This window comes from Octopus bimaculoides, chromosome 25, assembly GCF_046866305.1.
Source record: "Octopus bimaculoides isolate indiv1 chromosome 25, ASM4686630v1, whole genome shotgun sequence".
Taxonomy (NCBI): domain Eukaryota; kingdom Metazoa; phylum Mollusca; class Cephalopoda; order Octopoda; family Octopodidae; genus Octopus; species Octopus bimaculoides.
Window position 1 is genome coordinate 31,987,192 of NC_142952.1, and position 13,409 is coordinate 32,000,600.

Here is a 13,409-nt window from a genome sequence, read left to right on the forward strand (position 1 = left end):
TAGGCTATAGTAGAAGACACTTGCCCAAGGTGCCACGCAGTGGGACTGAACCCAGGACCATGTGGTTGGTAAGCAAGCTACTTACCACACAGCCACTCCTGCACCACTCCATATATATATATATATATATATATATATATATATATATATATACGCACGCACAAATACATACACATACACACACGCGCACATACAAAATACACACACACGTACACGTACCCAACACCTACAACCCCACACAAACACACACATACTCAAAAACCGCCTGCTGACCTTCCACTTACCATTGTCCATAAGCATCCACTAACTATTCCTGCTACTAATTCCTTCCACTATGTCACACACACTCACACAAACACACATACACACTAACAGATAAACCACCAAACCATGCACACACACACACATACATACGCACACACACGTTCTGTTATCACACACACACTCGCAGACTCTCGCGCACGCAGATATTCATCTCCCTTTTTCACTCTCCTGTCTTAGAAAGAACTTTTCCCCCACCACCTCCTCTTCTGGTCCTTTCACAATGTAACCTCGTGGGCATCGGTACCATTTTCCTCTTCCTCCGTTTTTCCATTTTCCATCTTTCCGATGAAGGGCTCTGCCCGAAACGTCATACACTCTCTCTTTCCTTTCCCGAGCGTCCAATAACACTATCCGTATCACGTCCTCACTTTGTTGTTTTTTTGAAACTATATATATATATATATATATATATATATATATATATATATATATATATATACACACATACACATGCATCTACATGTATAAATACATAAATGTACACACACACAAATATATATACTAGCACATCCCATAAAGAATGCATTTTTTTCAATTGCATGAACTTAAAGTTGGAAGGGGATGGGATAAACTAGAAGAAGAAGAAGAAGAAGAAGAAGAAGAATACTAACTATTTCTTCTTGTCTTTTTTCTGTTTGGAGTTAATTTTTTTGGCAAATTCTTGAGTTCTCCTGCAAAATAATAAAAACAAAAACAATTTAATTAAGTAAATGAATGAGGATATTAAAAATAAAGCAAAAACAAGAAAATTAATTATAAAAAAATACACTGCTGGACAAAATCCTAAGACCAGTGAAAAAACTGCCGAAATGAACTCCTTGCAGACCAATATATATTCAACTATTTCACATATTATAGATTCATTATTGGCAAATAGAAAAGGATATAGAAAAATCTAAAGAAATTTTGACCGGGCAAAATAGTGTTTGTTTTCATACAATGCGTATTTTTTGCATTAAATGTTAAACATTTCTTTGGGTTTTCATATATCTTTTCCTGTTTGCCAATAATGAATCTATAATGAAAAATAGTCAAATATATTAGTCTGCAAGGAGTTAATTTTGGCAGTTTTTTCACTGGTCTTAAAATGTAGGAAACATGGAGGAACAGATGAAAGAGAAGAGGGCCATGTAGACGATACAAGGAATATATAAGGAAGACATGTGGGAGACAAATGAGAGAGACGTGAAAATAGACTAACTTACCGTGTCAGGTCTTCAATATCGACCAGCATTGAATCCTGTTCCATGTGAAGGTCATCTCTGTCTAATAACATCTGAACCAAATCTTCATTGAGACCTGAATAATAATAATAATAATAGTTTCATATTTTGTCACAAGGTCAGGGGGTAAGGGGGTAAGTCAATTACATCAACCCCAGAACTTTATTGGTGGTTTATAAATCCTGAAAGAATAAAAGGTAACATCTACATTACCTTTCAACTGTTTAAACCTCTCAGAAACTGAGACCAGATCTGACCCAATGAGCTTGCTTGCATGTGTGTGTGTGTGTGTGTGTGTGTGCACACCATCGCTTGGCGACCGATGTTAGTGTGTTTACATACCCACAGCTTAGCGGTTTAGTAAAAGAGACCGACAGAATAAGTACTAGGCTTACAAAGAATAAGTCCTGGGGTCAATTTGTTCGACTAAAGGCTGTGCTCCAGCATGGCTGCAGTCAAATGACTCAAACAAATAAAAGAATATATCATGTCTATGGAGTGGTTGGCATTAGGAAGGGTATTCAGCCGTAAAAGCGATGCCAAAACAGACATGGAAGCATGACACAGGCTCTTGCCTGGCCAGTTCCTATCAAACCATCCAACCCATGCCAGCATGGAAGGAGGACATTAAATGATGATGATGCATGTGTAGCTGTGTGGTAAGTAGCTTGCTTCCCAATCACATGGTTCTGGGTTTGGTCCCACTGCATGGCACCTTGGGCAAATGTCTTCTACTATAATTTCAATTTAACCAAAGCCTTGTGAGTGGATTTGGTAGACGGAAACTGAAAGAAGCCCATCGTGTGTGTATATGTGCGCGTGTGTGCCTGTGTTTGTCCTCCACCACCGCTTGACAACTAATGTTGGTGCGTTTACAATCCCGTAACTTAGTGGTTTAGCAAAAGAGACTGATAGAATAAATACCAGACTTTAAAAAAAAAGAAACCCCCCCAAAAAAAAGAGTACTGGGGTTGATTTGTTCGACTAAAATTCTCCAAGGTGGTGCCCCAGCATGGCCACGATATCAAAGGTGTTCCACCACCAGTGTCAGGACAGGAACAAAAAGCCAAAAAAAAAAAGAAGAAAAACAGAGTTCTTACTTTTAATTTGAGAAAGTAAGTCATTGACAATGACTTGTAACTGAGCAACATTCATATCAAGAAGAAGTTTCCGCTCCAGTCGTTTCTGTCGTCCATCACCGAATCCTGGTATCCCAACCTTTAACAAACAAAACGAAAACAAAAAATCATCAACATTATTAATGGCAGTGCTCCAGTAGGGCCGTGGCATCTAGAGGAATATTACTTCTCCGCCTCACATTCTTTTGCCAAAGGAAAAAGTGAAAAAATTTTTAATTGCTTTCTCAAAAAAAAAAAAAGAAATATTGTCTATCTGTGTATCTTTTGTAGACCCCCTTAACCCTACAGCATTTAAACCAGCCATATCTGGCTTGAATATTCTACCTGTTCAAGTTGAAACCAGTCAGATGTGGCTTCTTGCATCTATTCTACAATGTCATTCTAAAAGTAACACAACCACATGTTCTTTTCTACTCTAGGCACAAGGCCTGAAATTTTTGGGAAGCAGGGCCAGTCAATGAGATCGACCCCAGTACGCAACTGGTACTTAATTTATTGACTCGAAAGGATGAAAGGCAAAGTCAACCTCAGTAGAATTTAAACTCAGAACGTAACGACAGACGAAATACCATTAAGCATTTTGCCCGGCGTGCTAATGTCTCCACCAGCTCATCGCCTTAAACAACAACATATTCAAAATCTCAAAGCTATAAGATAACATATGATTGATTTAAAACATCATCATCATTTAACGTCTGTTGTTCATGCTGGCATGGGTTGGACCAGGATAGCACGCTGGAAGGCTGCCTCAGACTCCAGTCTGATTTGGCATGGTTTCCTACGGTTGGATGCCCTTCCTAATGCCAACCACTACGAGAGTGTAATGGGTGCCTTTACATGTCACTAGCACGGGTGCCATTTGTGTGACACCGGTGCTTTTACATGCCATCGGTGCTTTTACATGCCATCGGTATCTGCCACGACTGGTTTGCCAGTTCCTATCAAACCATCCAACCCATGCCAGAGATTAAATGATGTCGATATGTAACACCCTACTTCTCACACAATCATCATACAGTCTACATTTCACAATCCCAGCATATCTTCTACATTCAATAACCTAGATATCATACAACGTAATATCCTGCTCTGCTTTCTCACGTACATCACACAGCCTACTTTTCAGAGTCCTCGTAGATCATTTACATTAATAACCCACCACAGTTTTCTTGGTCAGTTTGGAAATGGTGAAATAAAAGGGCCAGAAACCAAAACTGATTTGAAATTCTGATCAGCTGAATTTTGTCCACTTACCATTTCAGCAATGGGTGACTTTTTCTTCATCTGTTTTTCAACTTCCAACTGCATGTGTGCCATGGTGCTTGCCTAAATGGAAAGACACAACAAAATTACTTTATCATGGGAAAGGGATGCCGATAAGGGGCAGGCCTTAAACACACTGTGTCATCATGTTGATGGTAATACGTACCATAACAGTGATGGCACTGGCCTTAATTTGGAGGGAACAGATCCATGTGAGTATTAAAGTGGCCTAACTAAGTGTTAAGGGACCACAGCTGCAGGGGGTCTTTAAGGTTACATGTTTAATGATGCCTACATGATTGTTATGATCACCCACATGGTTGTCAAAGTCAACCTTTTAATTGTTAAGATCACCTACATGGTTGTTAAAGTCAACCTTTTAATTGTTAAGATTGCCTACATGATTGTTAATGTTGCCCACAATGTGTTAGGGTAGCCTAACTGAAGGGCAAATTGATCCACATGCATCTAAAGTTAGCCCACCTTTGTCTCAGCAGAGGGTTAAGTCAACCCACCTAAAAAGTCAATGTGCCCCATCTAAAAAGGCACAGAGAGTTAACTCACCTGAGCGAGAGCTAATTTGGCCTCTTCTTGTAACTGAGCCTGTTTTTTGAAGAAGTCTTCTTCTTCGCTCTCGGCATCCACTTTCTTCCTGGGAGGTTTTGGGGGAGCAACTTGCTGCATGTTGTGGTCTCTGAGATGCCTCGACCAGTTAGACTTCAGCTGGAGAGAAACAAAAGAAACAAAACAATAGTTGAAGAAACAAAAAAAAGTAATAAATTAAATACAGGAGCAGATTCAGATTTGAACTTGGCAGGATTTGAACACAGAACCTGAAGAGGTGGAACAGATACACAGTTGCTACACAATTTAATAATTCTGCCAATTCACCACCCTTTAATTTCTTACATAGGAACTTGGAATTTGGATGGGATAGTCAAAGAAATATGTGTGTGTGTGTGTGTGTGTGTGTGTGTGTGTCTATACAAATCAATCCCAGGACTTATTCTTTGTAGGCCTAATATTTATTCTATTAGTCTCTTTTTTGTCAAACTGCTAAGTTACAGGGATGTAAACACACCGACATCAGTTGTCAAGCGATGGTGGAGAGACAAACACAGACACACAAATACATTTTATATATATATATGACAGGCTTCTTTCAGCTTCCATCTACCAAATCCACTCACAAGGCTTTGGTCGGCCTGAGGTTATAGTAGAATACATTTGCCCAAGATACCATGCAGTGGGATTGAACCTGGAACCACGTGGTTGGTAAGCAAGCTTCTTACCACACAGCCATGCCTGCGCCTATATCTCAAGATAATTTAGTGCTAGATTTACAAAAACAGATAGGATGGTCATGGTTGGAAAACCTTTTTGTAAGTAATAAGTCTGCTCATTTAGAGCTGACTTGCCACCAAACAAGTTAAACCACCACTATGTTTAACACCACCACCACCACCACCACAACTGACCACTACCTGGTGGTCCTTGCAGTGTTTTGCAGATCCACACCATTTGCTAGGGTTTTAGTGCCTGGTCCCCTGTATAAGGATAATTTCTTCTGAGAAATCTTGAGGCTTTTAAAGGGGTCATTGTGAACGCTATGCTTCTGTTTATAAAGTGATTCAAAAATTTTTTTTGAAAAGGGAAAGGAGCCACTATATGGTCTTGGCCTCACAGAAATAGCAACCAAATCTCCTGCAAATTGTCTTGAAAAACCAAAGGACACATTGGGAAATATTGATCATCCAAAGAGATGACCAAGGAATATACAGCAACAACAATTAATGGATGTTCCTTACATCGGAGAAATTCCTGTAACTCGATGAACTGGGCAACTTTTGTTGGCTAGCCACGTTTTCGATGGAGGAAGATGCTGGTTCGGTTGGACCAATATCGGCTTCGCCAGGATTGGCGGTAGCGGCTTTCTCGCTCATAAAGCATAGTTGCAGATTCATCCCAGTCGAATAACGCGACTGTGCGTTGGCTTTCTTGTAGAGACGGTCGGTGTTGTAGAGGTCTTCGTCCCCTCCCATGGCCAACTTACGGCGAATTTCTTCCCGATCATTGCAGTGTGACTGGAAACAGAAACAAAAAAAAAGAAGAGAGAGAAAAAGGAGTTTAGTGAGGAATACATATCGGAAGGAACATAAGACAGTTTCAATCATCAGTCGTCAATCGTCAGTCACCATTTGTCGATCATCACTCACAATTTGTCTATCACAAGTCACCATTTGTCAATTATCAGTCATCATTCCTCAATCATCATCCTCATCTTAACCCTTTAGCATTTAAACAGGCCATATCAGGCCCAATATTCTATCCATTTTAATTTCAAATTACCAGGTGCAGCCTCTCACACCTACCATATAACACCCTTCTAAAAAAAAAAAAACAATTACATCATTGAAATCTTGAAATCTTAATGCATGATTAATTAAAAACAATGAGAATAAATAACACATTACATTTGACAGAATAATCAAAAGGCTCAGAGGTTGAAGTCCACTTTTTACCATGCTTTCATGGGTCAGATGCCCTTCCTGTCACCAACCCTCACCTGTTTCCAAGCAAGGTAATGTTTCCCCATGACTGGACATGCTCTTACAGGAGATTAGAAATGAGGACTCGGTTTGTATGATGGTGACACTTATTTATGACTCTCTTGTGATGTCAAAACAACACACACACACACACACACACACAAACTATCCTGTGATGTCAAAATACACAAAGCTTTACATGAGCTACTTCAAGTTTTATGCTTGGACAGTACAGTAATCGGAAGCACTCGTATAGTGAACCAGGCAAAGTCGACATCAACAGAATTTGAATTCAAAACAAAGGTGGACGAAATGCCACTAAGCACTGTGCTTGGCATAATTCAACCAGCTCGCCACCTTCAATAGTGTTGATAATAATGATGATGATGATGATGATGATGATGATGATAATAATCCTTTCTACTATAGGCACAAGGCCTGAAATTTTGAGTAAAGGGACTGGTCGATTACATTGAACTCAGTGTTTCACTGGTGCTTAATTTATCGACCCTGAAAGGACGGAAGGCAAAGTGGACTTCAGCAGAATTTGAACTCAGAACATAAAGACGGACAAAATACTGCAAAGCATTTTGTCCATTGTGCTAACAATTCTGCCAGCTCACTACCTTTGACAGTATTAATAATGATGATGATGATAATAACAATAATTATAATAACAATAAGAGCACTCAAAGAGTGCAAACCTCTGCCAAGGCACCACCAACATCCTCTCAATGATTAGCCAGAGATGATTTTTAAAATGAGAATATCTGAAATAAACTCAACTGCTCTCACAAACGAGAATACTAAAAATGAACCTGACCACTCTCAAAAATTAAGTGAAAAAACAGGAAAAATAATCCAGATCCTTGTCCGGTACCGGATCGATCCAAAAATCTAATCAGTTTGTACCAGTTATGAGGCCAAATATCCCTGAAAGTTTCATCTGAATCCATCCAGCGGTTCTTGAGATATTTTGTCCATGGACAAACAAACAAACAAACATGATTGAAAACAATACCTCCGTCTTCGCCAAGTTTCAATAATGGTTTCAAATTTTGGCACAAGGCCTGCAAGGTCAGGCTATTGGGTAAGTCAATTACATTAACTCGGGTATTTAACTGATATTTATTTCATCAATTCCAAAAGAATCAAAGACAAAGTTGACCTCAGTGGTATTTGAGCTAGAATACATAGCACTAAGCATTTTGTCCAATGCACCAACAATTCTGTCAGCTTGCCACCATTTTCTAACAATAATGACAACAATTCCTTATTTCAAAAATTTTGCAGAAATTTGTTGGAGGGTGGGGAGTGAGTACAGAGGTTGGAACCAACCCTCGAATCTATTACTGTTGTTCACTTTATTGTGCACTCTCCTTCCCAAAAAGTATTTAAATATTTTTACCATATTTCTTCCAACGGGCGCAACTAACATTGCTGGAATGTCAAAGTAAAATGATAGAAGAGGGTGGCAGAAGGGTAGCAGAGGTAGATTATGTTTAAGCTGGAATTATTTTGGAAAGTTAATGGCAGTTTTTTTTTGGGGGGGTGGGGTGGAGAGGAAGAGGAAGTGAGGTTGTTTCGTTATTTTTTTTGTTTTTCGCTTATTTAAAAGAAAAATAGGGAAGATGTATGTGAGAAGAGACACACCTCGCAGAAGAGTGGAAGAATTCCAAAGAGATGTGCCATCATCTTAGAGCTGAAGTTTCGGTTGTTGGTGGCACAAGCTCACTTTTGAAATAAGATCATCTGTCAGTATGACGTCAATAACTCTATAATCAACACCACTAAACCAGAACCACCAATAGTAGTAGTAGTAGTAGTAGTAGTGGCAGCAGCAGCAGTAACAATAGTAGTATTAGTAGTAATAATAATAATAATAATAATAATATTGTGGTAGATAAAGGAAAAAAGGAAATCAAGATCATAGATCTTGCAATCCCTGGAGATGCACGAATAAATGACAAAGAATTGGAAAAGATAGAAAAGTACAGACTACCAAAAGACAAAATTCCAAGAATGTGGACTATGAGGAGAGTGTCTGTCATTCCAGTAGTCGCTGGGGTACTTGGAACACTAACCATGTGGGAAGATGAATGGAGGATAACGTTGCCATCACTAGTGATCACTCCAAACACCATGATGTTGACTGGATGTTTGATTTTTATCACTCTCGGTACATGTCCTCAGGTTGACTCTCAAACACTCTGAAATGTTCGTATTGGAGCAGTACAGCATGTCGTTTCCAAATTTCTGGCAGAGTGAAGTGTGTTATGTTGCTGTTTTTCTCACAGACTGTACCCAACTGACCCTACTATAGTGTGTAGCCAACAAATTCAAAAACAATGCGTGAAATTAAAAATATAAAATGGCGACAATTCACCCACTGCACCCGTGCCAGTGGCACGTAAAAAGTACCATCCGAGCGTGACCAATGCCAGTGGCACATAAAATGCACCATTCGAGCATGGTCGATGCCAGTGCCACCTGACCTATCCGTGCTGGTGGCACGTTAAAAGCACCCACTACACTCTCGGAGTGGTTGGCATTAGGAAGGGCATCCAGCTGTAGAAACCTTGCCAGATCATATTGGAGCCTGGTGCAGCCTCCTGGCTTGCCAGTCCTCAGTCAAATCGTCCAACCCATGCCAGCATGGAAAGCAGACGTTAAACGATGATGATGATGATGATGATGATGGTATATATCAGGAGCATAATCTTCATCTTCAACATTTACATCATTATTGTTTACCCACAAATCCTTGCTCTGATCAAAGGAACTTATGATAAAAGACATTCTAGTTATGACTATTCCATTTCTTTCAAGTATTGTGGAGCCCAGACTATCCCCGATCCAACCTGACTCCACTCCTGGCTTTTATGTTTTTTTAAAAAAAACTTTTTGGGAGTTTTTTCTCAAACGCTCAGGTGTGATTTGAGTGACATTTGGCTGCTATTTCTAGCTAACCAAGGAATAATACAAAGGAGATCTTTTGTTTATTCAATCACAGCTGTGGTAGTTGCTGACCTTGCCTGAAAGCACAATGCCTTTAGGGTCCTTCACACAGAGTCACCCCGCCCCCAAATATCAAGAAGTTAGGCAGTCCCGTGGAGTTTTGACATGAAAGAAACATCTTACAACTGCAATCATCATCATCATCATCATCATATCTGTAATGTACACCAGTATTATCATCGGCACCACCACCATTGTCATGGCAACAAACACATAGCCATGCTAATAGCACAATGCTTCTTTAGTCACATCATCATCATCATCATCACTTTCACTGACTCTGTGACTACATCACCACTGCTACCACCACCAGCACAGTCACAAACGCCTAATCAATATATTATCTAGATCACATGAGTCTTGTGTAATACAACACCACCAACACACACACACACACACACACAAGCATTACATACCTACATATATATATATATATATAGACATATATATATATATATATACATATATTTATATCATAAGGTTTTTAAACTTTTAAATTTTCATATTCAAAAGAGACAGAGACTTCAAATTCGATATATCGATTTATTCACCACTCTATGTTAACATTTCTGTGCCAAACTTATCCAGTGACTGGTCCATTGGATTTAGACATTTGGCACTTCTTCAGGAGTGGTTACCTTTCGAACAAAACACGAAAAAACACATACATAACTATTATTAGGTCTTTAGGATCTCGTTATACATACATATACATAGATATATATATATACATACATATACATATATATATATATACATATATATACATACATATATATACATAGATATATATACATATATATACATATATATATATACAAGAGGGTGAGGAATGGCACCCCTACACATTCAATAATACTATAAAAAGGGACAAATCCTCTGAAGTAAAATCATATTCTGGAGAATCTACCAGAATAGATGCAAAGCGCTGAATTTATAAAAACATGTGACATATTAATAAACATCTGTAAATGTACAACCATCCAGATATCTGAGTACCTTATTATTTTTTCTAATATATAATTCCTGTACATCACTTCCAAAGCTTCCAATATATATATATATATATATATATATATATATATACATACAGAGAGAGAGAGAGAGAGAATACTGCATATAGATGTATAAGTATGTATATATATATTTATACACACACACACACACACACAGATGTGTGTGTGCGATGAAATACTTCTCAGCTGATTTCCTTAGAAATAAACAAAAAAAATCGTCCTGTTACAGCCGGTTAAAATGACACTACCACACAGTTACGTGCAGACCCAATGACAATACACAAACATATACACTCTAACACCATTACATGCATATGTACATACATACACACTGCATTACCAATAGACATGCACACAGACACACAAAGCAAGCTATAGTAACACACACACACATGAAATGTGTTGTAATCATACGCATCACAGTTATCTCCATTAAGTACATACACACAACTAATACATATATATCTATACACACACACATACAAATACACAGAAATCTTATCTAACTATACACACAGAGTTATGTGTGTGGTAAACTTACACACAATTTGTAGTAACTACACATGTACACACAATAATCCATAGTTATTATACATATATACACACATATTAATCTGCAGTAAGCACTAACACACACATAGTAGAGTGTAACAGCCATGCACACAGTCATATGTAGTAACCACACAAACACACATACACACACATGAATCTGTGATAACCACACAAATGCACTCACACACAAACACACCTACGCAATCAGTAATTAGCACACACACACACACAAACCTTCACTTACACAATCTGTAGTAGCCACAGACAGATACACACACAGAAACACCTATACAACCAGTAGTAAGCACACACACACACACACACAAACCTGCATTTACATGCACACAAACAAACCTCCACTTACACACACACACACAAACCTTCAATTACACACACACATTAATTATAGTAACTACACCCTAACCCTAACACCCACACAATCAGTAAGCACACACACACATTAATCATAGTAACTATACACACACATAAAAACACCTACCCAATCAGCAATGACCACACACACACACCATCTACACATCAACCTGTAGCAACCAAAGCGCTATTGCAACTACCCCCACTCCCACCACCACCACCAACTCCTCTTCATCAATCTGCCATCATATGACCAAATCAATAACAGGTTACCATAACGAAATGACATTTCTACACAACAAACACAACATCAGACTGTTACAACCCTTCGTTCTTCTTCTCTTCTTTCTCCCACTCATCTTCCTTCTTTTTCTTTTCCTCTTCCTTTTCATTGTCATCATCATCATCTTCATTATTATTATTATCGTTATCATTCATTGTCAACATCTTCAAAAAACAAAAAACTCCATCTCTTGTAACATTGAAACAAACATGGTCACTACTGTCACATCAGCATTATCATCAATCATCATTCATTATCATTTAATCATCATCAATCATTGCCATCATCAATCATCATTCATTAATCATCAGTCAATTGTCATCGTTACCATTATGATAATCATCATTCATCAATCGCCGTCATCATCAATCATCATTAATCGTCATCACCATCACATTACTATTCATTATCAGCATCCCTTACTCCACCATCTCTTTCAAACTCTAACCAAAACATCATCATGCCATCCCTGCTACATTACGACCTCCACCACCACAACCACCATTAACCATCATCATCATCATCCTCACAACAAGCTATCATTAACCTATACTCACACCATCCTTCTTCAAATGTTTTCAAACAATTTTATACATCTACATTGCAGCTTATTATTATTTTGTCTGTTTTTGTTATTTTCTCCTCCTCCTCATACACCCACCGTCTCTACCCATCATTTTAGTTTCGTCTCTCTCTCTCCCCCTCTATCTATCTATCTATCTATCTGCTGCTGCTGCTGCATAAATTGCTATATAAATCCACCCTGATACAATCTCACTATGTTCAAAGAGAAAAGCCTAGATTTAAAACTTTTGAAGATAAGAACATTGTCAAAAAAATATACATATGAACCTCAGAGGAATTAAAAATAGGGCAATTAAAGAAGAAAGCAGCTAGCGATTATATAACAATAATAATGATAATAATAATAATAATAATAATAATAATAAATATGCTTTCACGCAGTACCAGGCAATGGTTCTCATGGCTTCTGATCTTAACTGATTGGAAGTGTTATCATGTGCATGTGTTGTTTTGGTATAAAAAATGGGCTACAGTAAATATTCTGCTCAATACCACAGATTTGCTTGTCAGTTGTTTGACCTTAACCAGTTGAGCATGTCCCTTAGTGGCTGACGATATGTGCATCTCTGATCATAGGGAGCACTATAGCCATGTGTTAAGAGGAATTCTATGGGGTTTGAATTAACTACCCCTTGGAAACACAAGTGTTTCATTCACCATCTTTAAACAACCCATATTCAGGGACCTTTTGAGTAGGATGGGCTACTCGACCTGAAGAAAATTCTAACTGGGCCCCCACCTGCGAGCAAGGTCATGTGCTGTTTATCTTGATATGAGATCATCATGTCGTGCACATATGGTTGTGATGCATGTGACTGGTGCACCCTTATCAGACGGGTAGTCATGATGGGTATGTTGGGCTTCGTATAAATGTACCCCAATGTCACTTTGATTGTGTACACTGCCCCTATATGGCCCCTAAGGGTCCATATAGCCCTTGAGGGTCTGTATGAGATTTTGTTGTTAAAATTTATGAGCATAAAATTACGAGTTAAAATTTATTGGTCATAATTCTACAATACACAAAATATTTCAACAATAGTTTTTATACAATTCTTATTTAAGGCTTTCGTTGCCAACCCAGC

The 13,409-nt window shown here is 38.4% G+C and overlaps 2 protein-coding genes across 4 annotated transcripts in view; one reads left to right on the forward strand and one right to left on the reverse strand.

Annotated features, from left to right (window-relative positions):
• LOC106878040 (RNA helicase aquarius) overlaps positions 1 to 13,409 on the forward strand; it is a 127,081-nt gene that overhangs the window by 8,306 nt on the left and 105,366 nt on the right. The window lies entirely within an intron of this gene.
• LOC106878045 (uncharacterized) overlaps positions 1 to 13,409 on the reverse strand; it is a 76,478-nt gene that overhangs the window by 2,213 nt on the left and 60,856 nt on the right. For 2 of the 3 annotated variants that reach the window (XM_089342136.1, XM_089342134.1), the window contains 6 exons: positions 5,758 to 6,033; positions 4,514 to 4,672; positions 3,941 to 4,012; positions 2,648 to 2,765; positions 1,530 to 1,623; positions 936 to 995 (listed from right to left, as the gene is read on the reverse strand). In XM_089342136.1, the coding sequence (XP_089198262.1) occupies positions 936 to 995; positions 1,530 to 1,623; positions 2,648 to 2,765; positions 3,941 to 4,012; positions 4,514 to 4,672; positions 5,758 to 6,033 (779 nt within the window). Of the gene's footprint in view, positions 1 to 934; positions 996 to 1,529; positions 1,624 to 2,647; positions 2,766 to 3,940; positions 4,013 to 4,513; positions 4,673 to 5,757; positions 6,034 to 13,409 lie in introns of those variants that run through there. The other variant, XM_089342135.1, reaches the window with a different exon arrangement.